The 26,991-nt window shown below is 40.3% G+C and overlaps 1 protein-coding gene across 1 annotated transcript in view; it reads right to left on the bottom strand.

The window, feature by feature from the left end:
- Positions 1–4,278: 4,278 nt before the first annotated feature.
- Positions 4,279–26,991, bottom strand: part of CCDC192 (coiled-coil domain containing 192) — a 171,362-nt gene continuing 148,649 nt past the window's right edge. The window contains exon 6 of the mRNA XM_064478786.1: positions 4,279–4,565. Within this exon, the coding sequence (XP_064334856.1) occupies positions 4,279–4,565 (287 nt within the window). The remainder of the gene's footprint in view (positions 4,566–26,991) is intronic.

Below are 26,991 nucleotides of genomic sequence, written 5' to 3'. Positions count from 1 at the left end.
CAGGAAGGTGGGATTTCTATCAGTTTCAAGGGGAGTACGACTCAGTGGAAGCTTGGACCCAGCTGACATCCTTTGCCTGTGATATCATCATTCTTAGAAAAAGGTGACATCAGATAACAAACTCTTGTTTAAGCTTATTTGTGACATTTAAGAAAATGGATTCAAGAGTTATTAGATAACACATCATGTGATTTTTTTCCATCCAAGAAAAAAGGATTGGTATTATCGGATTTGAGCACTAAGGGTCATTCTTTGTTAAATAAAAAACAAATGTAAACCTTTGGGATGGAAATGGTCAGACAATTAAATGTCATCCCGCCACAGGTTCATGTTGTTGAGTATCTAACTCCAGATGCTCAATTTCTCTGGGAAACTGGGAATAAGAACTGTTTTTGGTTTTGTTTTGTTTTACCATAAATGTCCTAGTTTCATTAGGTATGGGAAATCTCATGGCCAGCCCTGTCTTTTGCTGTGAACTTTGTCCCAGTGTACTAGTACTTTTATTTTAAAAAGGTTATTTCCTACTTGAACTTGATTTTCCTCTACGAGCAAAAAAGTTCTCTTGTGTATGGGAAATCTTAATAAAAGATTTTGTTGTATAGCAGGGGGACAATTATAATAATGATTTATTCTTTACAATTTACTTTTTTTTGTCTAATTTTTTCAGATTATGAGAGTTGGACTTTTTGAATCTCAGGCATCTGATTTTCCAAGTCCTTTAACAATGTTTGTTTTCTTATGTCTTTTGGAATATTTTTGCCTCTGCAGTCCCTATACTTGATAATTGCCAAATAAATATTACTTTGACTTGGGCCTGCAATGTTCATCAGCACTTCTCTATTTATTGAGTTAAAGCAAAAATTCTTTACTTCAGTGTAATGTAGAAGCAAATGATTGGGTTTTGGAATAAGCAGAGACTGTGGGAGATGACTAAAACCTGATTGAATTCATTCTTTCCCAGAAATGCATTTAAGCAGGAATATTATAGTTTCTTTGCTTTTGCTGAACTTCATTGAATCCTAGGGCACCTCCGTCACATTTCTGGGTCGGTTTCTCCAATGACTTGAGTTCCTGCTAGTCTTTAACAAGTGTGTTACCATCATTTCAGCTTACCATGGACATCACAATGAAAGTAAATTGTTAAATCCAACATTTATTTAATTAGACAGACCACACATTCAACTTAACTTTCTCTCTGAGGAAAGTTCATAACTAATGAAAAAGGAGAATGAAAACTATGTATATATTTCTGTAAAAATCTTTAGAATATTTTGAGAATGGCTTTAGTTACTTGCTAAATATTATGATTTTTTGGATTTCCAATTATTTTGAACCAGATACATTACCTGGTGATTTGCTAAATTTCCATTAAGAAACAAGGTCATCAGCATGCTAATCACCTTGTGATATTTACACCAGATAGTTTACAGATCAGTAGTCTACTTCAGCAATCCAACTTGCTCCTAAGAAAATGAGATTTTGGCTTACAGTGTGGGTTATAATCTGATTTTTAGTTTGTCTGATGCAGGTATTTGGCACAATCCAATTCTCTGGAGAAATGGCAGAAAATGGAAATGAACTTTGGGGGGCATACAGTGGCATAAATGATCAGCAAGTAATGTCATATTTTTCACTTAGCAATGCCTCAGAGCCAGAGGTCTGCAACACTTTTTCTCACTGCCTCCCACATCCCATAAAACCTGGATATTTAAAGAGTTCTTGTTACTAAGATGTCACAGAGGTAAGTCTGTTCACCTATGGACCAAATCTCCCCACTTCTGATTTGAGGATAGCCTAGACGTGAGTCAAGATCAGTTTCTTGTAAAGATGGGTTAGCAGGGTAATATGACCCTCCATGCTTTCTTTTTCAGTGGCTGGTCCTTAGATATTTACAGGTGACAGGCTCAATTAATTATTAACAGCAGTTCTAGCTCTGTCTGTTATTTTATCTCCACTGTGAGGCTACTTTCATGCTGAGGGCTAGCCAAGGCATTAGCTGGGGGAAATTAATCTAGAAGCAAACACCCTCCTTTTGGGGTGTGATGGCATTTTCTTTTTCTCTCCCTATTTTTCAACTTTCTCAGCCTCAGTATCCCATGGGATTAAGACAATCTTTGGTGAAATAAAGAGATGGAGACTTGATTGTCATAACAACACATCAAAATTGCAGAGATGAGAGTTTGTCTTGGAGATAGTCCACTCTTAACAAACTGAAAGATTTAAGGCTTTCTACAGAAATGCACAGTAAAAACATGGCAACCTTCAGTGTTACCATGGTGTCAGATGCAATGGGCAGAACTTCAAGGCTGGAGCAGGGAGATCTGGTCTGTACCAGAGAAGCATGAAAGACCCAGGGGACCATAGGTTTTGAGGACATGAGAAGGAGGGACCAGAGACAAGGGACTTCTGAAATGAGCTTTGTAGGGGCTGATGTAGACTCCATGGAAAAGCTTCTTTTGGAAACTTGGAAAAGTGCTCTGAGTCATTTTCTGCGGTAGGTGTGTATTCATCATCACAGAGTTGTAAGTGGGTTTCATTTCTGATAATGAACTATACCTGAACATACATGCAGACATTTCAGGTGAAACTCTGAAGTTATATACAAATACAGGAGAATTCTAGTTGCATAAGAAAACAGAACCTACTGGTAGAACCTGTGGTGTTTGTTTGTTTGTTTTTGTTTTTGTAATGAAACTCTAGAGTCAATATTGCAAAACTACCATGAGCCCAAAACCCAGTTACTTCCTTTAAAAAAAAGTCAGGTTTGGAAACTTTGTTTTGCAGATGGTCAGGATTCATAATCAGATTTTGTACTCTTTACATACTGTCAAAGACTTCTCCCCCTGGTTTTCAAGGAGCAGTTCTCCTCTGGGGATAGTCTTTTAATCTGGGAACAAAAGTGTGACAGCTCTGCTTGAATCCAGCCCTAAACCAATGTGTCTTAAAATGCAGTTCCTGGAATATGTTCATCAGGAATACTGCATGTTTGTTAAAATGGATATTCCTGGGCCATACACTCGAGTCCAGGAACATGCATTCTTACTGATCACTCCTGCTTAGTTAATTTAAGAGCTCTACTACAGCAGTGCTAAGCAGGTTTACCTCCATGTTCATCCACTTTTCTCTTCCATTTTTCATCTCTTATTGCAATCACCCTCACTTTAAAGAGACTCTTCACTGTGTCTATGAAGTCCTGAATGATTAAAAAAACTGTGATTTTCATGTTTGCTATGATATTTCTAACATCTATTACTGTGCCTGGTAGAAGAGTTTTAATGAATATCTGGTGAACTGATTGAATTAAATCAAGACGTAGCAATACAGTCAGACTCATGGGAGAGCTATAGCTGTTTGCCTGAGTCATGCCGTACCAGGAGAGTTAGAATTAAGTACCAAGGTCTTAAAGTTAGTGCTTAGCTGCTCTCTTTGGTTGGAAGATAGTTCATTTGAAAGGGATGCCTGGAAGAGGGATATGATATTTTCTATTCCATTAATTACACGTTGACTTTCCTTTGCTCATCCTCTGTTTTTCCTGACATCATTTTGTGCTGTCCACAGCTCCTGGGTACAATCATAATAGTATATTTTGCTTTGGTCTTGGTCTTGCTCATAAAGAAAGAATCAGTATTATTTGTTTTCCCAAGGAAATGCGGTCCCAGGACACTTTCCCCAAAGGACTGCAGCTCTGATTCATCCATTCTTTCTTTCTTTTGACTTCTTTGGTTTTATTTCATTTCTACCCTTGCTAAATGTTAATAAAATACATGCCATAGAGAAATATATTCCAGAGGACACAGAAGGACAGACATCATAGCTATTTCCTCTGCTGGCAATGGTTCTACTTTTCAGACCCTAACATTCCCCAGTTTGAAGCTTGCCCTCCACAATGGCTTTCTGTTCACCATTGAGCTATATACTAAAATGGGATTCATGCCAGCCCTCCCTTGCAGTGTGACAAACCTTTGGTAAGAGAATGATGCTAAGCTCTTTGACCATCTGTCTAGTTTTGTGTTTTTCCCTCTCCCTATGTTACCAGGAATGTCTAAAAACATAGTATTCTACAGCTGTGTGGATTATGTGATGCATATCTAAAAGGGAAACATTAAGTGTTGGCATCTGAAGACTTCCCCTTTTTTGTTTCCTTCCAATGTGAACCTTATAGGATACAGTTAAACCCATGAACTTGAACTTGAGTTTGCCAATAAGGAGACTACTTGCACTCTGGACTTCACCTTGATGACACTTAACAAACCTTTATTGTTTTCTTACTGGGAATCTTTACATATCCTCATCATAGACCACAGGAGTGATGCTATTATCAAGGAAAACTGGGGCTTCTTGTAAACATTCTGCAGAGTCCTCGACCTCCAGGAAGGGATGGGGCTCCCGCTCGGCTTCCAGCTGCTGAATCTTCCTTTCCTTTTCCTCTAAAACTTCTTCCAGCTGAGTGATCTTCTCAGTCTGAAGGGAAACCTGGGTTGACAACTCCACGATCAGGCTGATTTTCCGATCACCTTCTTCCACAGGTGGGAGACCACCACAGGACTCTCCCAGCAAGCTGTCTTCTATAGCAAACAAGAAAAGCAAAGTCTGAATATTTTCAATTGGATTTCCCAGCAGTCAAAGAGAGGGAAGATGAAAAAGCTTCATTTCTCACGTTCTTAAAAGAGAACACAGATGTTGCGTCATATGGTCAGATAGGCTGAGAACGGAATCTGGACCCAGTGTGGGGAAGGACTCTGGGTGCTTGTGAAAAAAGAATGTAGAAGCCTCTGGAGAGGGAGGAGAATCCGTCTTTGCCAACTCTTTTATACACATTTAACTTGCAATTAACCATGAGAATGAGCTGTCCTTGAATATGCAATCTACAAACAATAGCCATCTCAAATTTCATGTTATCTTTTTCCTTAAGAGTCTTTCACAAGAGTTACAATCAAGTAGAAATACACTTGAATGTGAATTTTAATTTGATTGGGGGAAAAATGCTGCCACTGCCCCTTCTGGGAAAAGTGATAGTGAGAAAAGACTAGTTTTTTTAACCCAAGTCAGCTTTAAAGTTGGCAGGGGTGTAATTTGAGGTGATCAGGAAAATTCTATTAGCATGGTATAGAGTTTTAATTTGTTTTTAGGTCTGAAGACTTTCTGGCATGTCTTAAATAAAATTAAAAGTACTTTCTTGATGTAAAAGCTTATCTTTATCAATTTCTATCAGCTAACCCCGCAGATAAGGATAAAGGTTTGAGTGAGGAAGGGGAGAGGGGTTCCAACAAAGAGATAAAAGATTTGTGGCTGGCAGTCATCAAACAAATGTAGCTGCTGAAAGGAAACCTCATTCTACTAGACGTGAGCAGCCCTACCCTCCTCACCACTCGCATCATGAAATTTCTACCATTAACATAATTCCTCAGAGGTGTGTAAAAGGCAGCTTCAGCTGTAAGAAGTAAGGGACGTCAAGGGCTTGAGGATAATCCCAGGAATAATTGAGCCAAGAGAATATGAGTGAACCTGACACATGTTGTCGACAGCTGATGACTAAAATTGAAGGTCCAGCCTTTACTCAATCCCCAGTGAAAACAAACCCATCAGCTGCACCTAAAAGAAACCTAACAGTCCAGGATACAAAAGCCTGCTACCATCGTGTACCTCCACACCTGCTTTACTGCGGTACTCCACGCAGACCAGGACTCACCCATTTCTCAGCAAATAAAACTAATTGGCAATCATCACTCTCGCGAGATCACGGGGCAAAAACGCGAGCACCGACTTGCGCATGGGCACGACGCTTCGGCGTCACAAGAGCGAGGAGAGGAGAGCGGGGTGTTCTGAGAGAGAGCTCCTACAAATTATTACTAGCTAAGTGGTACGTTTCAAAAACTCATGGAGGAATTTTTCTCTGAATATTTGAAATCCTAACAGTAATATTTAAGGAGGTGGTAGTTTGAGTATTCTTAAAAAGCAATGAAAAAACCCCTCAAATCTCGAAGGAGCGTTTAATTTGTGGCCTCTGCAGTGGGGCTGTGCTTTCAGGCCCAGGAGCGGAGCAGGGCCGGGCCTTCCTCGGATCTGCGGGAATGCCCGGCCTCAGCTCGGAGCTGTGCTGCCCAGTACGGTCGCCACTAGCCACGTGTGGCCACTGAGCAACTGGATGGCGCTGGTCTGAATTGAGATGGGCTGTAAGTATGAAATACACATTGGATTTGGAGGACAGTTTGAAAATAATGGGAAATATCTGATTAAATTTTAAAAATCGATTGTGTATTAAAATGGTATATTTTGGGTATGCTGTGCTAAGATATATTTTTAAAAATCAGTTTTACTCATTTGTGTTTGCTTTTTAGAAATGTGGCTGCTAGAAAATGTAAAATATCATTTGTGTCTCTCGTATTTCTGTTGGGTAGTGCTGGGCTGGAGTTTCCATTTGAATAGACACGCTTTGAGACCCAGGTGCATGTGATCTTGTAGCGGGATCGTTAATAGATAGTTATTTGGGAGGCTTGCTGGTCCTCGACCATTAGCACATAGATAATTTGTTTACTCCGCAAGGTGAAGACGTGGAAAACCTGGGCTTGGGAGAATGCGTTCTTATGGGTTGAAGTGATTTTCAACAGGAGAGGAAAAAATAGACGGGAAGACGCAGTGAGAAAGATGGTAAGGAAAGGAACAGCAGGCAGGATGGGGAAGACTGGGCTTCCGTGAGGCTTGGGGACGCGGGGCATCAGGAGTGTCTCTCCCGGTCTGTGCCTGTCAACTTCTCCTTTCTTTTCTACCTCTTCTTCAATCTTTTTTTCCCTCAGTTTTTACTTTCTCTTTAGGAGAAGTTATTTTCTACAGATTTGCATAATGAAGAAAGGAGTTGAGTGCCATTCTGAAAGGCAAAATGGTCAAAAATACTTTTTAAATAGTGCAAGATAGGTAGAATACTTTTTCACTGAATTCTTTATATATGTGTGTGTGTGTATATATATATTTTTTTATTGAAGTATAGTCAGTTTACAGTGTGTCAGTTTCTGGTTTACAGCATGCTTCCATTATACATGAACATTCTTTTTCATTATAGGTTACTACAAGATATTGAATTCCTGTACTATACAGTATGAATTTATTGTTTGTTAAGTATATATTAGTCAGTATCTATAAATCTCAAACTCCCAATTTATCCCTTCCCTCCTCCCCCCATAACCATAAGTTTGCTTTCTATGTTTGTGAGTCTGTTTCTGTTTTGTAAATAAGTTCATTTGTCTTTTTCTTTAGATTCCACATGAGTGATGTCATATGATATTTTTCTTTATCTTTCTGGCTTACTTTGCTTAGAATGACGATCTCTGGGTCAATCCATGTTGCTGCAGATGGCCTTACTCTTTTTTATAGCTGAGTAGTATTCCATTGTATAAATATACCACAGCTTCTTTATCCAGTCATCTGTTGATGGACGTTTAGGTTGTTTCCATGTCTTGGCTATTATAAATAGTGTTGCTCTGAATATTGGTTTGCATGTATCTTTTTGAATTAAGGTTCCCTCTGGATATATGCCCAGGAGTGGGATCTTTTTCACTGAATTCTAATGATAAAGGGGCAGAAATGCAGCAAGGTGTGGCATTATGTAGGCAATCACAATCACTAGGTCTGTACCCTCTGCCTTCTCAGAAACGAGTAGTAGAGGGAGAAAGGTGGAAAGACAATGAGAGGAGAGTCAGGGTGTGTTGGTTGGCTCAGGCTGCCCCAAGAAAATATCATACACTGGATGTCTTAACAGATTTTTTTTTTTTTTTGTCACAGTTCTGGAGGCCAGAAGTCCAAGATACGGTGCCAGTGTGGTCAGGTTCTGATGAGGACTCTGTTCCTAGTTTGCAGACAGCCATCTTCTTGCTGTGTCTGCACATGGTAGAGAAAGAGATTACAAGTTCTCTGATTCTACTTATGGGGACACTAACTTCATTAAGAGAGCCCTATGCTCGTGACCTCATCTAACCAATTACCTCTGAAAGGCACCATCTCTAATACTATTACATTGGGGTTGGGGCTTCAACATAGGGATTTTGTCGGGGACAAGTCCATCCGTAGCACAGGGAGAAGACAATAGGAAAAGGAGTAGAGAAGGAACAGGAAGCTGAAAAAAGGAGATGGCATGAGGCCTTTGATTCCCACTGTAATGTTTTCATATATTAAACGAAAATGCTGATGAGGAGACAAGCTAGAGTGTGCACACCAAAAAGGAAATTGCTCATACAAGTGTATTTTACTATTAAATGACCTCTTTACACATAGAACAAAAATATTTTTGTTCCGTTTCTAAACCTATTACAAATAACAAAAGTCTTTTAAGCTTTTCAACAAAGTAAGGGACTCCAGAACTCTCACATCCTATTTGTATTGGAAATAGCCCAAGGCCACCCCAGTGCATTTTCCGGACTCCACCACTAACCTTAGCATGCCCTTCCCTGCTCCGGGCTCTGTGTCTGTAGTAGGAAGGGCTGTGTGTCCCTAAGGTCCTGTCAGCTCTACAAGTCCTCAAATCTCAAACACCTGTGGTCTTTGCGGCCTTTGGCCAGGAGCTCAGATAGTCTTGCTAAGGCCATGGCTGTCTGAGGCATGGAGGATTCTGTCATCTGACCAGATAATCTGGCTTTAACCCCATACCTAGAGGCCCTAGGAGACCCAGAGCCTCTTTTATCTGTCAGAGAGAAGGGACAGACCTGAATAGCCACAGACGGGGTTTGAAGTCATCACAATTGCTTCTGTTGAGAAGGTTTTTAAAAGCATGTGTCATTTGCCATGATTTTCCCTCTTTCTGCCTTTGCTTAAAATAGGCAAAGCAGGAGTGGAAATGCAGGTTTAGGGTCATGGCAGAGAGGAGGCAGGAGAAGGAATGGTGGTAGTTGTGCAGGTTTAGAAATGTTTAGAAAGAGGACAGCCAAGAGGAGCCTCCTGCTTACAGCTGGATCAGGCTATCTTCACAGTTTTATGTCAGCTTTGAAAGATGACATATACATAGATATTACATATATACATATGTATATATACACATATATACATACATACATATCTGTGTATATGTGTAACTGAATCACTTTGCTATACACCTGAAACTAACTTTCAATAAAAAACAAAAGAAAGAACCATTAAAAAAAAAGAAGGCAAAAACTTGCCTTGGGCCATTTCCAACTTTGCATTCTTAATACTATCAATACCTTCATGCTCTTAGCAAAGAGTCACATGAGAGCTATGTCAAAAATAAATAAACAGATAATAGCTGAGGTAACTGTAGTTGGGGTAGCTCAGAGAATTAGAGTTGAAATGTTCATTTTAGGGGTGTTCTGATCTCACCTGTACAGGAACTATTTCTACAACATCCCAGAATGAGGATTTTCTAAGTGAGTGATTCTCAGATGTTACTGTCCCTCAAGCTCTTCCTGGATTAGCTGCCAATTGTAATCAATGAGTAGAATTTGCATTTTGCCACCAGTGCAGGTACACACTGTCATAGAGATACCTGACAGGTGGAGGCTGTGATGGACAGAATCAGGGAGAGCTGGGTACAACCTAGTGCCAATCAGAGGAAAGAGATGCGGTGTAATATTAGGTCAGAAGATCTACAACATGTGAAAACATTGCCTAGTGCTTTCAGGAAGTTAAAAGTTTTGTGTAAACAGTGATACAGTACTGAAGGGCCGCTCAGTGAATGGCTAGAAAGCTTTTTTTAGACTTTATATTTCTTTCTAACAAGGGGTGTTCCCCTTTTCATTCCTTTACTGATGTCACCACCCAGAGTATTCATTGAGCAGAGAAAAGCTGAGAACCATTGATCTAGTTTCTAATTCCAAAACTTCTAAAAATGGGAAGCAGACTTGTTCCCAGTTGGAGCTCAAGCATCCTGCATTGTCATCTATTCATTCATTCATTCAGTAGTTAGTTCAGCAACTGGGACCCAGCACACAGAGTGAATCAGACGTGTGCTGGCTCCACAGTCCAGTTCCCTGGTTGGGTAGGAGAAGCAACACCGAGTTAGACCCTAAAGGACATTCAGAATTTAGCCTAAACAAACATCTCTGCTGGGTACTCACTGGTGGACGTTTACTTTTCTCTCTGCCGTTCAAGCTCATGACCAGGGCTGCCAGGTATTTACTCAGTAAGACTCTTACCGGTGAGGTGATTAACTACCTCATTCCCTCAGAGCCACCCAGGATTACTGTCTGGCCTAAAGGTCTATGTCAGCTTCCTCTTCTGTACAAGCGCCCATCACTCTGACTAACCTTCAGACTGGTTTTGAAAGCTGTGTATGTTTCCGAGTAACCACAAGGGAGTCCAGTTTCATCTGTTGCCATACTTGGACTTAAAAAGTGGCACATCCTTGTAAAAACATATGCCTCTCATTACTTGAATAAAATCCAAAATGACAACAAAAACCTTCCTAATTTTCTATCCTTCTGTAGATTTTTACAATGAACATTTGAGAATGGAAATTCTCTGAAATAAATGATTCACTTACGTTTTGCATTCTTGTAGTGCAAATGTGTTACCTGTTGAAAATAAGATTAGTCTTTCTTCTTGAAGACTTCTCTGTCCTCTTTGATGTTTTGATTTGAACACTTAGAATACATTTGAAGATGGCACGTTTGTTGATTTGGGGAAAAAACCACGCTGCATTAGAAGAACAGGTTTAATTGGCGATTAAGTTTGGTCAGTTAAAGTGATTAAAACGCAGTGTGATATTTACTAAGAATTTTTAATCTGTATCGCAAAACTTCCCATATCATGATGGCCATTCTTATAAAAGAATTGTTTTAGAGGAAGAATTTGAGGTGCAGTGACAGACTGGAGCAACCACCGGTCAGTCTCATACCTAAGAGCTGAGAAACATCTGGCTGTTTTGATAAAGTGCTTTGGAAGGAAGACATACTTAGCTACAGCCTTTCCATCAAGGGGAAGTGCTGGGGACAGAAATGGGATCAGAGAGCCTATTGAACACCTGATGGAAAGAAAACCACTTCGGAAAAGCAGGGAGCAAGAGAGATGGTGTAGCAAACACTTGTTGCTTCACGTTCATTGGGCCTCAGGTAGATGCTGTGCCTGTGTGGGGTCTGGCTGATGGGGATGCTCTGAGGCCTTGTTTAGTGTTTAGGGACCAGGTGGGGTGAGAAGCATGCCTCTCTAACTACTGGCATCACTCCTGTGGTGGCGCTCTCACCATTAAGTATGTGTGGCAGCTCAGCAGTCCAAGGGAACTGCAGGTTCCCCGCCTCCTCCCTAGGCCCACTCTGAGGCATAGATGCTCCGTGATGCCCATGCTTAGCGGTTAATTACCTCTTGCCCAGCACATGTAGTTGAAGTATTACAGTTGCGTCACATCTGCCACCCTGCTTCTGCCCTTTCAGTCCGGTTTCAGTTCTACACAGCAGGATTCCATTAAAACATAAATTGGGTGTCAACACTCTTTTGTCCAAAATCCTCCAATGATTTTTCATCTCATGTGGACGGAAAACCCAAGTGCTTACACTGAACCTTGTGATCTGGCCCCGTGAGCCTCACTGACACACCTCCTGTTCCCCTCTCCTCATTCACCCTGCTACGTTGCCACCGACCTCATCGCCATTCCTACCCATGTTGCCACCCCAGAGCCTTTGCATTTCCTCGGCCTGGTTAATTGTACCCCTGGTTTATACATGGCTAGTTCCCTCAGTACCTTCAGGTCTTTCCGAAGTCACCTTCACCCAATGAAGCCTTCCCTGGCAGTCCTGCCTGAAATTTTAACCCAACCCCCATGCTCAACATGTCAAATCCCTGTTCACTGCTTTGGTTTTACTGACATGCTACATCTGACTACTCTATATTTTATTTTTATCTTGTTGCTAGTCTTTCTTCCCCATTAGAATAAAACTCCACGAGGGCAGGAGAACTTCACTCTACTGTGTCATCTGTTCCTTAAACAGCCATGGCACGTAGTAGGTACTCACTGGTTAACTGAATAAATGAATGAAAGTTAAGTGCATACATGATACAGAGTTGCCATGGGAATGACCAGTCCAAAGATTTCAGCCAGTGTATCGCTGGGATGGTCCCTACCTTTTTTCACCAGACACATATTTTCTTCAAATAAAGCTCTTTCCTACTGTATTTTTAAAAGATAATAAATTGCCATTTTTGTACAACATTGTACTGAACGTCTCTGAGTTTAAGTTAAAATGGAAAACTTAGAGTAGATTTCTTCCAGATCTATGGCTTAGATTATATAAGCATTAAAAAGGGTTTTCCAAGCTGGCACCTGGCAAGCCTCCTCCTCAATATGGAGAATCCAAGGCCTCACTGCTGACATTCTGCTCAAGGGAATCTAGGAGGATGTCTGAGAATCTCTTTTTATGAAGCTCCCTGTGTGATTCTGATGATCAGCCAGTTTTTTGCAGTTGAATTTCTGCTGACCTGTAGTAGACATGGTGACCTGAGCTTTTGGCTAAGTCTTAAGAGGTAGGCCAGAAATCCCCTAGGAAAGCCTCTTGACAGGGCTGCAGTGCACACAGCTGGAGGAGAGGTTTCACATCGATTACACTCTTTTTGCCTCTCCATGGTTACGTGAAAGGGCTCTGTCTATAAATGTTACTAGCTGACTGAATGCATCTGTGGTCCTCACAGTCCCACCCTGCTTCTAATGATCTTAAATCTTACCTTGCCGGTTCTAACGTGGCTAAATGAGCTCCAGGATGCCCAGAAAAAATGACGAGTGCCTGAGAGTTTGTTTTTGTTTCTGCTTCTGTTTCCCAGGGCATGGATGGATCCATTTCCTCCCAAGCTGAACTAGAGAGGAGTCTCTCCTTTCCTTCCCTTGAGGAGTGGGTGGGTGAGGGAGTGAGCAAGGGAAAGGAAGGGGAGAGGTCACGGCTAAGGGTGGAAGCACAGTGACTCCCCAGCTTCCGTAAGAGTTTAACAGCTACCACTGCCACACAGGGAACAAGTGAATCCCCTCTGCAGATCTGAATCCAGGGTTTTCTTCTTGGAACCTGCCAGAGTCAGGTGATATGTCCAAGAAGACTGATAGAACACTATTACAGAAAGATATGTTAATATTTTGGCACTAGCTTGGGAGGCGGAGGAGAGTTGTTTGTATGGGAAAGCAAGTGAGAATGTCTCAGAGGTGGTGCACAACATGAATATAGGTTGGGACGTGGTGGAGGGAAAGAGGCAGTTGACAGAATGCAGTGCTGTGTTACACCTCCTATCTACACCAGTAGGGCAAAGGTTTTGCTAGGGCAAGGGTAGGACAGCATAGGTTAACTTAGCCCATTGCTCCCTTTCAGGGCAGGGTTACTTCCCACCCACTATGGGGTCTCAGACCACAGCAGGCTGTTCTGTGGCCGGGTTCTTTGATGAGATACACAAACACTGTCAGCATAACAACACACCTGAGTTATCCCAAGATGAAATCAATCTAAGCAGAAGGAAGGCTTTTTGGAACCTCTCTTACCTCTTCCTAGGGGCAGGACCTGGTGTCCCCTCCCATAGGTCTGGCTCCTTTGAAGAGAATAATGGGATAAACACAATGACTGACAGCCTAGCCAGAGGCCAAAAGGTAAAAATGGATTCTGGTGGGAGAACAGGACATTCAAGAGAGAGTGAGAACCAGGAGATTGGGAGAAAGAAAGAAAAAGAAGAGACAATAGATGGAGTATTTCTATGCTTATTTGAAGTGGAATCAGTATGGTCTCAAGGTATTTTAGAAGAATTAAAGTAGGGGTAAGGGTGATTTTCCATCATTTGGACTGCATGTTGCACCAGAGTGACTAATAGTGAGACTTTTTCCTGCTTTTCTTCCTAGGTGCATGGGGATTTTATGAGGCTAAGTCCTTATGACATGAGGAATGCCAACTTCGTGTTAATTTTCAAAATATAATACAGTTTCTGGTATTGTACAGCACTGAGAAATAAAAAGATGCTGTAGTAATAATAGTATGGAGCCCTTAATGCCCTCCTGGCTTTAAGTTGGAGAACAGAGTCACAAGCCAGAGTGCATTTGGCTTAATGAAACTGGAAAAGGTAAAGAAAGGGATTCTTGCCTAGAGCTGCTGCAAGGAACACAGCCCTGCTGATGCCTTGAGTTCAGCCCAGTGACACCTGTTTTGGACTTGTGACCTCCAGGACTATAAGATAATGCATGAGTGTTGTTTTAAGCCACTAAGCTTGTGGCAATTTGTTACAGCACGAATAGGAAAGAAATACAGAAGGGAAAACTAAGGAGCATCTGAGGAATGAGAAAAATCCATCTACTGTAGGAGGCCCAGAAGCTGCTCATTTGGGTGCAGCTTCACCATTGGACTTGGATTTCAATTAGGGGAAACTCAGGGTTTCCAAACATGTAGAGAGTTCTGAATTCAGAGCCTCCTGCATCCTGTGGAATTTTGTGCCATTGCTATGTATTTCCTCTTCCTTGTAAAGGCTAACTTTGCTACGGGCTCCAAGCATTTAGCAATTAAGTATGTTCTGTAGCTACTGTCTGAAAAGGAGATAAAACCCTTTTGCTTGTTGACACCTCTTGAGCGGTTTCTCTACCACTCTTCTCCGCTTCACAGTCACATCTCTCTGAAGGGTTGTCTATACTGTGACTCTCTTTCCGCATATGTGAACCCATCACACTCTACTTTCTTTTGAATTAGGTTACTCAGCTTGGCTTTGCTGAGGTTACTGATGTCAGTAAATCCAATAGACTTGCTTCAACATTCGTCTTGAATGAGCTCTGAGCATTTGTCACTGTTGACAGCCCCCCTTAAAACACCCTTCACTTGACTCTGTAATATGATACTCTGTGTTCCTGCAAACCTTCTGTCTACTCCTTTGGTCTCATTTTGTGGGCTTCTTTTCAGAGCAGTTACTGTAGGGAGATCCTTATGTTCCTGGTCTTCAACTTTCTTGTTTCTCTGCATAGATAATTTCATTTACTCCTGGGGCCTTGGTTGTAATCTGTTTGTGAAGGGTGCCCAAAGTTACAACTCTAGGTGAGACCTGGGCTCTGGACTCTGGACTCCTCCCTTGACATATGTCATAAACATCTCAGATATGGGGAGAGGGTATCGCTCAGTGGTAGGGCACTTATTTAGCATGCACAAGGTCCTGGGTTCAATCCCCAGTAACTCCATCAAAAAAAAAAAATCTAATTATCTACCCCCTTAAAAAAGAAATCTCAGATACAGTATGTTCCAAACTGAAGTTATTATGTAACCTCCAAAACAGATCTCCTTCTAGTATTTTCTAGCTGAGTAAAATGGCATCACTTTGCATCTACATGCTGAAGTCAGAAATCTGAATTACTTTAGATTTCTCCTCTACACTCATACTCTTCCATCCGTCTCATCACAAAGTCCTGTTGATTCAGACTTCTAAATAATTCGTAACTTCGTCTGATTGTCTCCATACCCATTAGGTCAGGAAATATATTCCTTCAACATCCTTCACGTTTATGGCCTTGTCATTCTTAATCAAAAATGATTTTAAAAATCTCTTTGGGGTACTGTTTTATCAGGGACTTTGCCAAACTCCATTATTTGCTCCTCAGTTTTAGTCCTTTACCAATGGCCATAAGGAACTAACAAGACGGTGGGGGCCACTTATCAGATGATATAAATGGGCTTTTTAGTGGCACATCTGAGCAGTCAGACACATTGCTGGAATCCACAGGTTCAATTCAGAAGAGCCCAAGAGAAGGAGCCATAAAGTGGTTTAAGTGCACAAGAAGCAATAGCAGAGCTAAAATTTGTAAGAAAATCACCAAGAAAGAGGGTGGGTCTTACACACTTGAGAGGAATATTTCACAGAATGCTGCTTATCAGTCTTACCTCCTATGCAAGTAATTATATCTAACTTTATTTTTATTAACTCTTCCCTTCACTTTTATTTTGTGTAACTTGGTGTCAGTTTAAATTTCACAGTAGTGAGACAACGATAAGTTGTTAACAGTTAAGGGTAACTGACTCAGGGATTGGCGAGGACCAGGGACATCTCTCGTAAATAAAATTGGCAGCATAAAAATGCCCTATTCTTGAGGACAGCCTGTGGAGCATGGTTCTTTGAATTCCTCCTCCCAGTAGAATGCCATTCTAATACAATCAGCTTGATTTTTATTTTTTTGAAATTTCAAGATGTAATTCCATCTTGAAATTACAAAAGATAATTCAAAAATGATGGAGAAATTCCCCAAGAGGGAGCTCAGATAAGCTGTTCTTTATTTAGGAAATCTTCTGATACTTGGTGCAAATGTTAATTTTCATAGATGTTTTCCCATTAGTTCCCTCTCTATCATGTAAATTACATGCCTTGAGAACATTATTGAAGCTAATGGAAAAGGAGTTATTTTCAGTTTGGGCTTAAATTCAGGGCACTTTAGAGAAGCACAAACAATTGTCTAGGAGTCTACTGAAACGTTCCATTCTGATACTGGGAAGTTTTGTATGTATTTTCAATGTTATTGCACATAAATATAGAAAAATAAGATATATAATTTTTAGAGATGTCAAAGAACTTACGTAGCTATGATTTCCTTTTTGCCTCTTTTCATAGCCTTCTCCTCTATACTTGCAAGGCAGGAGGAGAAGAGGGGGAAAAGGGAATTGGGGAAAGAAAGAACATTACAGAGCACTAACTTCATGTCATTTTACTAAGAACTTCTGTAGCAATCACAGCAAAGCAGAGTAAATGTTGACATTTGGTTTGTATTATTATGACTGCTACCACTAGAATCCTTGTATAGAATCAGGTCTGAAACATGCAGTCCACTTTTTAACGTCCCACTCCACCCTGCCTCTACCATCAGGTGTTCCTGTAAGCCCAGGCCAGCCTTGTGCCATTGGCTTAGCCTCCTGGTCTGGGATCACAGCATACCCATGGGGGGGCGTCTTCTGAGCACTTCTCAATTGTTTATGGAATATTCCTGGCTTTAAAAGAATAAAACTACAAGCCAGGTGTCTCATTCTTTTTTGTTTTTATCTATTATTAATTTCTGATCTGAAAAATGCTAAGATATTAGGAATCCTAGAAATTGGCAGCAGGATTACCATAAAAACTTGTGGGCATTTATTCTGGCTGCTTTCCAAGATGACCCTCCCAGTGTCTTCTGGTTCTAACCACCTGGATAAACAAAGACTCAGAGACACATAAATTTTCAGCAGGCTGAGTTCTCATTTTGCCTCTGGTTTAAGATACAGAAATTATTGAAATTTAATCTGTATTATGTATCATTTGGTCACTTCTATTCTTTAAATTACTTAAATTGAACCTTCAAATGACAACGTGTGCCTAAAATTTGAAAAGTATCTGTTCTTTTAAAGACTCAGATTAAATTTCATCAATTCAAGTACAGTGATTTGTCTTGGGGTTAGCCTCAAGGAATCAATATTGTCTGTGAATATATCCGTCAGGGTGATTTCACTTCCAAATAACAGGACATGTGACTCTAAGCCACTTAGACAATGGGAAGTTTATTATCACAAGTAAGGTGAAGTCGGGGAATTCCAAGGTTAGCTCATTCTGTGGCTCAAGGAAGCCAGGTTGGCTTCTCCTAGATTCTTTTGTTTCTCCCTCCTGTTTGCAAGGTGGCTTTGTTCTTCACAGGGCACTGTATAAAAGTTGGGAAGTCTTGTCGTATCTCCCCTTTTTAAGAGTTAGGAAATGAAATCCCCATGATTGCTTAACACGTTAATCACCTACTGTGGACAGGGTGCCCCTGAAGAAACACAACTGTTGCTCAGATTTTGGTGCCGTGGCGATCAATGTAACTAATAAACACTGACATTCTAAGGTGATAGATCTCTGAAATAGGTTATCTGCCTAAATAGTTGATAAAATTGGGATTCAGCTAAGAAGGAAGAATTTTCTTTTTTTGTATAGGTACTAATACTGTCTGCAATAGTGAATAAAACTGTTTTTATACAAAATGCCAGTAACAGTGTGGCATTCTGTACTATTTTTGTTGTAAGAAGCCTGACAGCCCAACTCTAACTGGCTTTTGCATAATAAAGAGAATGGACTGAGATAGGACAAGACTTGAACTAATAGTCCCAATAATGTGACTGAAGAGCTTTTGGTCTCTCTGCTCTTTCTTTACAATGTCAGCTTCTTCCTAAGCCTGGTACTGTTCTGGTAGCCAGAGGACTGTCTTCCAGGGACAACCCTCCTTTCTACCCAGTGTCAAAGAGGGCCTCTACCTGTATCAGAAAACTCTGAGGCTTTTCTCTCCCATAAACTTCAGAAAATATCCTTCACATTCCACTGGCTCCTATTAGATTACAAGCTCATCTCTGAACTACTGGATGGGGTATATAATTGATGTTTAAGCTTATAACACCATAATGCATTTAAAGCAACGCAATTTGTAACAGTGATTTTCTGACAGAAGTGAAAGGAAGTCAAGCAGACAAGCAAATGAATGAATGAATAATGAGTAAATAAAGACCTCTCCCAATTATTATGAGTTTCATGTTGTAGCTATTTCCCTAGCAAGGGTTTCATTACATTGAATAGTCATTGTCTGGAAGATAGCTTAAAGTAAAGAAAATCAGAAAAATCAGATTCATAGGAAACATCTAGTAAAAGCCACAGCAGTATCAAAATCCTAGCAGAGCAAAAAAACTGGTTGTTTTGGATGGCATTTATTGGTTTTGAAAAAGATTAAGAAGTTACTAATCGTGACATTTTGATATTGGGGAAATTGAATTATTTTTTGGCTGAAGAACTCATGTAGAATGAGTTTAGGTTCAAATTTGGCTTTGATATTTTTATCATTTGAAGAGACTTTGAAGTTCTAAATAAATATTTTTAGTGGCATGTGCTTTTCAGCACACAACGATGTTTAATGCCAGGAAATGTCAACATTTCTAAAATAATGACTGTATACATCACAAAGTAAAAAATAAATATGTTTATGCGTTCTAAAATATACCTTTGGATAAATTAATGGTGTGTAAGAGCCAACAAGTGAATTATATGACTCAGCATGGAAAGAGAGGGCAGCTCCCAAAAGATGCAAAGGGAGGGATGGAGAGTTTAGGACCTACCCTACATGAATGTCCAATAAAATAATGCCCTACTATATTGGACAAATCAGCCTCTTTTGTGTGTCAACCTCTTCATTTATAAAGCAAAAATGTTAATCTATATAATCAATGAAAAGTTTTCCTGACTCTAGAATTCTGATTGTATTAGGGACTTTGGACTTGTGGGCATGTATCCTAAACTATTTGGAGACTTAATGTAATATCTCATGCTGTTAACTCACATGTCGGCATTTAAGCCTCTTATTCCTGGTATGACAGGCCATGCTACATCTATATTGCTCAGTAGTGGGTACAGAATAAGTGCCAGACTCTTAGACTGGAGGCAATTATGGTGATTATGACTGTCTTCCATAGATGGATGAGTAGGAGTGAATAGCTTATTTAGTATCTCCCTAATTAATTAGTATCCCCTCTAAACTATTTGTCAATCTTTTCTTGTAGCGAAATAGCAGAAGTACCAATAATGGGCAGAAATAACTTGGTTAATACTTCTTCAGCTTTTTTAGCTTCCAGGAATTTATGAGCCCTGTTGATGATAAACCATGCAGTTACATATTTGCATACAAGCCCGAGTCTCCCTAAATTCGAGAACGAATTTCAATTCAAATTGATTGAAAAAAAATTTTTTAATTGGTTATCTGTTAATAACTGGCATGATAAATGTTTGTAAAGCCAATAGGACAATTTAAATCCTCAAATTATTATCTGTCTGCAAGGATGGTTTAGGAGTGCAGGTGTGTGTATCTCTGCATATGTAAGCCTATGTGTGGTCCAAGAATACCCAGAGAAGCAGCAGATAATGTGACACAGAAAGTAATAAAGGGCTGGTGGCTACTATTCAATGGGGAATCCTTTATCAGGACTTACCCCACCTGAAAGTTGTACTGTGTCACAATAGCCCACTCTGCCCCTGAAGGACAGAAGAGAGAGAGGGAGGGAGAAAGGGACAAGGAGCTCTAGCAAGGTAGCAAGTGGAGGGAGAAGCTATAGGAATGGGGAGTTATTGGCAGTTTTTTGCAGAGGATACTCTGGAAATTGTGACTCTCAAGTCCCAGCACTGTCCTATACAGTAGAAAAGTAGAATCTGCTATCGAACCTCAATGGAAAAAAAAAATCTTTGTGCTTTGAGAAAGAACTTTGTGCAACTGCAGATAGACTGAGAAGTCTCAGTATGGAAGTCCTGAAGAAAGAGACTGGCTCTATCATTTAAGTTTGAAACTAGAACAGTGCAAGACATGGGAGATTTCTGTGGAACCATGGCAATGGTGCAAAATATGGACAGAACCAGGAAGGAGTTGGTTTTTTAGCCACAAATTTCTTAATGAATAGGACTGGAAATTAATATGAGAACTACAAGGTTTGCTTGAGGTAAATTTAGAAAACTGTGTATAGTATGGTTTATAGTATGGTTTCAGCACTTCCCAATCCTTTCATCTTTATGAAGTTCTGAATCAAAGAACTCTTCAGATATTGTAGAGACAGGCATGGGAACCAGGTAGAAGCACCTGACTCTAGCAATCAAGTAAAACTGGATAAACAGCATCATTTCCCAAGCGCTGCTTGAATAAGGCCTGATGCTATCTGGTGTGTCACACATTCCATGTGCGTATATACATGGTAAATACACACACACATAAGCATGGCCAGGAGTCAGCAGAGCCCAGCTAAAATAATACATTCAACCAAGGACAGAGTGGTTAACCTCCCACCCATCCATGCTGTACTTTTATATAAGAACAAGTCAGCATAAAAGTTTGATTTCATTAAACATTCTAGTGGATTAATGTCAATGAAGAGCAAAATGTAAGTAAGTGGAATAATAAAATTAGCATTTTTGAATGGAACTCACTTGTTTAGGGGTGGGGTGCGGTTTGGGGATTTGAACTCATTCATTCATCTTAGAGTGCCTATTATACACAAACTTCTGAGTTAGGTCTTGAGGAAAAAACAGCGACTAGAAATCAGTCTCTACCTTCAAGGACAAATGTAAATACTCTGATTCTTCTTATATAACTCACAGTAAGCTTGTATGGTCAATAATTTGTAAATTGGTTCAGTTTCAAGATGAAGAATTACAGATGTCCTGATACAAAAGACATTTCATGATGAAAGCAAGCATCTTGAGAAATAAGATAGTAACCTTAAATGTAAAATCTACCCCTTAGTTTCCTACAGGTTAAGAGGAGTGTGTGTAGAGTGATATATAAGAACTGTTTTCTTTGTGAAGAATGTAAAACTACAGTATAAATATTCAGAGAAGGCAGCAGTCTTCAAATGAGGGCCCCTCCAGTCACTTGCTGTGTGTGCTGTGCAGGGTTACTTTAACTTTGTGTTCTTCACTTTCTTCATTTGTCAATAGGCCTATCAGCACATCACTATAGTACCTCATAGAATTATGAGACTTAACATGGGTTAATTCATGTTAAAGTCTTAGCATGATGCCCAGCACACAATAATTGTGCAAGAAATGTTGGCTATATTATTATTATTGTCTGCCTACTATTTCTAAGCACATTCCTCAAATCAAAGTTCACCATCTTCCTGTAAATTGATGTTTCTATTTAGCAGAATAATTAAGCAGAAGTTTCCATTTGTACAGTTTTGTAATCCCATAGCTCTATTTCCAAAATCCTGAAAGCTCTGGAAAATGAGTTTTTCATAGCTCATCTGGTGGCACAATCTGACCTGACCTGATCTGAATTCATTTGGCAGCGAAATCTGATCTGAACTGATAGGAAGCTATTTAAAGTAGTTATACATCCCATTCAGTGTAAATATGAATATATTTGAGCATGGAATATTATCCTCAACCCTATTGAAATTACCTTTCAGATTTGAAAAATTCTGCATTCTGAAACATATTTGCCGCCAAAGTTTCAAATAAGAAATTATAGAGGTATACTAGTCAGGATAGACAGTGTAGAAGAAATTTCCATCCGTGGCTCTGTAAGGCAGGATTTATTAAGCCAGGATGTGAGTTTCTCCACTTATAAATATCCTGAACCAATCAGCACTGCATATCCCAAAATGTGAAACGTCCTCTGTGACATCTATATCACCAGATCAGTCTTCCCTCCTACTCATTCGATGTGCTATAATTTCCAAGGAGCAGTTATTTTGGGTTTGGAACATTTATCAAGTTATGATAATTCTACCCCTTCTCCAGTTACTTTAGTCTCTTACCCCACTCCCAGTCTCTATCCACATTCATACAAATATATGTCAAATAGAGGTCAGAACAAACTCAAATTGTTGAGTGTAGGTATATATCCCCTTAACCCTGTTCTTGATTATTTTCTCTTGTTTCCTCCGCCTGGGGTAAGTCAAGGAATCAGGAAGGATGGGGACTAACTAAGCATATTAACTCCATTTTGCCCTCCAGCACATGTCCTGTTATGTGTGTGAGCCAGTGGTGGGAAGAACTGTCCAGGCTTCAGGCAGTTCGACTGGTTTTGTCTCAGGACTTTGATGGTAGATCCCAATCTAGAAGGTTTGTCCTTATTAAGGGCTCCTAAGATCTCCAGAGTTGTCTGGGAGAAAATTATTCTAAGGCTCCTTCCTCTCTATCTCCAGGGAGTCTAAAGCCATGTGTTTTAAACTTCTCCAAAATAGACTTAATCTCCACATCAGATTTAACCACAGTAACTATGGCTGGATTTAAAATCTGATTTCACTCACATCACTAACAGAAAACAGCAGTCTAAGTAGAAGTGAACCTGAAAAATCTCTTTTCCAGTGCACTCAGGATGTTTTTCTCTTTTGTGGTCAAGGAGGCCTCAAGATGTAGAACTCTTAGTTACCAAGGTGGCAGCAGTAAGAGGTAAATGCAGGTTTAGAACAGACATTAGTCCAAACAAGTGGAGCGTTCACGCGCCAGTGAGGTAAAGACCCAATTTTGAAGAAAATAAGGTAAAGTGGCGTCTACATTGGAATTCTCCCTGGGCTATTTACTCGTGATGTGTTCTACTTAACTTTAGAGCAGACTACTTAACTTCTTGGGGCTTTGCTTTATCACTGCCATGGGCTTTATTTTCTTTATCAGTACCATAGACATCATAATATCTGCTTTTGCAGAATTACCGCAGGTCACAGCAGAAAATTGCTGACCTGGGATTCAAATTTCTTTCTGTTTGACTCTAAAAACACTGATCTCATCCTTGCATCGTGTGGTCTCTAGGAAGTTCATGTGTAAAACAGAACGTTCCCTCTGCTGCTGAACAACCATGCTGGCTTTTAATATAGTGTGAGAGAACGTTTGGACAGTTTAACTTTGCTAGTGGAACCTGGGGATGATCAGGGCTACAAGCAGAGCATGGCTGCAGTGTTCAATTTAAAAGGCTAACAAGTCCTAACTAACAGGGTGACAGCAGGGGCAATCCAGAGCTGGCTGTGGTCCTTTCATGGTTAGATGTAAACCTGGTTATGTGGTACCGCATAGTAAACTTTAGGAAGTCTCATTGGAAGCATTTGGAGCTCACTGAGAGCTGAACAGAAGGGGAGAAGCTAGAGCTGAAATTTCAGTTGCTTACAAAAATCTAAACAGAGAGTAGACAGTCCATCCTTCCCTGCAGTCCTGCATCTCAGATATCCTGGCTCCCAGGAACTCATCACTAAAAGGAGTCCGTTTAAGGTAAGAGACTGCCTGCATCCCTCTTGTGAGGAGTCCCATACCTAGGAGCTAGTATTCTCAGGTGATTTCTGTAAATTTATTCTGTGGCTGTAAAGCCCAGGGCTTCCTGGGATACTTTAAGTTTCAAAATCTCTTTGGTATATAACCTTTAATCACCACATTTAAAAACAAAAAAGTAGAAATAACTTCTTTTTTCCCTAGACCCAGGAACTTGTTCTCCCTGGAGATAACAGGAAGACAGCATTATACACCACTGTTGTTTGCTACTAACGAGGATGCACAACTTATGCTTTAGAAGGAGGCTGCTGGGAGAACAGCCTGAAAGCACCGTCTCAGGTCAGTGGCCTTTCCTGTTTGCTGTTGTTTCCTGGCAAAAATGTTTTTGGTGAGAGGTTGGGGTAAAGAGTAACTAAGTGGGTATAGGTCTTAAAATAAATGGGTAAATGGCTTAAAATGAGGCAAAGATAGGGAACTGTGGTATTAATTCCCTCCCTCTTTCTCAATTGTATGTTGCCACCCCCTCCATGGGCCACAAAGTAAAAATTCTCTATAAATCTGTGTCTGTTAATAAATACACCTAAATTATGGAGCACACCAATTTATGGTGCTGAGAGGAATACATTATGTGCTGTTTTAGTTTTCTATACTCATTTGATAGGAGAGGGCATAGATTTGGGGTCCATTTAGATTATAAGTAAGTGGTAACATCTCCAGAATCATGAGGACTTCCCAACTTGATACAGTAATAGTGGGTTTTCTTCAGCCGTCAGCACACTGTGGATTTTTGTTAGTATTTGCCTGTCTACATCCATACCCCCTCCTCTGACATGTAAACTCCTTGGAGACTGAGACAGGATGTCACCTGGTTTCTTATCTCCGTGGCTGGCACAGTTACACGGCCCACAGTGGTGCTCTACAAATGTTTGGACTCTTAGTAAGATTGTAGGACTTGGGGTCTGCCTTGTGAAAGTTGAAAAGGTGATTTCTGCTCTAGGATCTGATGGTTGGACTGATAGTGAAGGGGCATGGTTGGGAGCTGTTTTGTGTTCTTATTGGATGATGTGCTATATATAGCTTGGAGGTCACATTTTACATAAAAGTAAATATTTCAGTTGACTAATACAAGTCACTCAGAGCACGTTTGTTTATGTCTAATAAAATTACACAATGCATGAAGCTACAGGAAACTCACATTCTGCCTATCTTCATTTTCCAGCTAAATTAGGCTCCAAGAAAGGAAGCAGGCTTCTCTCTCACAGTCTGCCACTTTTAAACAACCTCAAAGGTCTATTCCCTGTGGGTTACATTTTGGCAGAACACTGCTATTAGCCTGTGTTTGGGGTCATGTGAAATATTGTGATCTGGACAGTGAGTGGTCCCCTGTTTACTACTGGATGCCACCTTTCTTCTGGCTCCTGCATGGGAAAAAAACTCAAGTTGATCGCAGTGGGGAAACAATGGGAATGGTTAGGGGATTGTGCTGCGTTCAACTAGTTAAACTCCTGTGTATTTATTCTGCTCTGAACAATCGCTAGGTCAACACTGGGCATCTATTATTGTCTGGATTTCCCTATCACACACCCAACCATTTAGAAGCACAGCTGGAGGTTTCCTTTTATATTGTATCATTCTACGTCGATCACTTGCTAATAAAGATAAGTATATTAACCAAAAAATCTGAGAAAGGTAGAGCATTGGTTTCATTTGAACATGGATTCCTTGTGATTATTTAGGAAGCCTGTACAAAGCACTGCCAGCCATTCTTGCCTGTTGAGTTTTGCATTTTTTCTTTAGTGAGGGTGCCAAAGGCTTCTAGGGATCTGTTACATAGTGATCCAGTTTAAGGGTAAACAGAGGATTTTACAGTACATCCCCTTGAAAGCCATGAAGGCATATATCAGTTTGCAGATGTACAAACAAGATAGGAAGGGTCTGTATAGCCCGAACTTCAGGCAAAAGGTGCAGATCTGAGGTCACTTCAAAGCTTTGAAGACTCAGAAAGGTTAGCTTTTCTTTGTAACACTTTCTGATTATCTCCATCTTCTTAAAGGCACTTCCTCTGTTTTGTCTAAGTTTGACTTAAGACTCTTTCACACCAGCACTTGTCTTAGTAGTCTCAGCGGGAATGAGGACACTGAGCCAAATTAAAATGAACATGTTTTGAAAATACTGGAATTTGATCTTTATATTTTTTTTTCACAGGAGAGGTAATAAACATCTTAGAGTTGAATAGAGATTCTGGCCTTCTCTAAGTAAAAGTATATGTAAACCATTCTACCCAGTCTTGAACTTTTCCATTTATCTTAACCAGAAAAATTAAAAAAAATAAAAGAAGCCATTTACCCATTAGTTCATTAAATTTCAGTGCATTGTTGTCTTAGCACTTATAACTAAAACTGTAAACAAACAAAATTCTGTTTCTTAGTAAGTGCCCTGGACCAGGTATCAGAAAATACAACTGTTGCTTCTCATTCCTTCATTAACTTCATAGTTTCATAGCTATTGAGGTTGGGACCATTGTAAAGTAAGGGCACAAAAGACTACAAATTAGGTAGCAAATTTAAAAGTTACAAATGTTAAAAATAGGAAAAAAAAGTTGTTTCTTAAATGCAGCTCATTTCAAATAAATCCAAATCTAGTGTGGCATACCTCAACATTTAATTGATTTCTTCTTTTTATTGGTCTATTTTCTTTCGGTAGCAGGGAAAGAAAATGAACTTAAACTTGCCCACTCAGCAGAACTATGTCCTTGCAGTTTAAAATAGTCACTTCTTAGTCCCCAGAGGATTTAGGTCAGTCAGCTTCGGGGTCTTTTCACCCACCTTCTCCTGTAATTTTCCATGATAAAGTCTTTAGGAGGTCCATAGACCATACAGCTAGGGTTTGACAGAAGGGTGTTGGGAATTGTGCAGTCCTGCTGTGGTCAGTATTGTCCCAGTATTCTCCTGTGTCTTTTACTGATTGGTGTCTGTTGAGCTAATGCTGGTGTCACCTGCTTTTTCAGATGCTGCTCTGAATGCTTTCTGACGTGGCTCATTTTCTCTAGGCCTTAATGCCATGTCCTTGTCCCAACTCTAGGCCTCTTCAGGTCTCAGGTCTTCTGCCCCTCACGAGTCAGTGCACATGCTAACTGGGGTGTTTTATTGCTGGTATGTATGTGTGAGACATGGGACACCAGAACTGCTCCTGGTTCTGGCCAGTCAGCATGGGAGATCTCGAAGGGCAGAGCCCTCAGGCTCTGTGTGGTAAAGCAGCGAATTAGCCCACAGTCGAACTGGGTGTTTATACCACTGTCCATTGCTTACTGCTGGGGGTTTGTTTGACCTTGTGTCT

This window comes from Camelus dromedarius, chromosome 3 (genome assembly GCF_036321535.1).
Source record: "Camelus dromedarius isolate mCamDro1 chromosome 3, mCamDro1.pat, whole genome shotgun sequence".
Lineage (NCBI taxonomy): Eukaryota > Metazoa > Chordata > Mammalia > Artiodactyla > Camelidae > Camelus > Camelus dromedarius.
The sequence above is the reverse complement of the archived record's forward strand: the minus strand, read 5'-3'. Positions and strand labels throughout refer to the sequence as shown.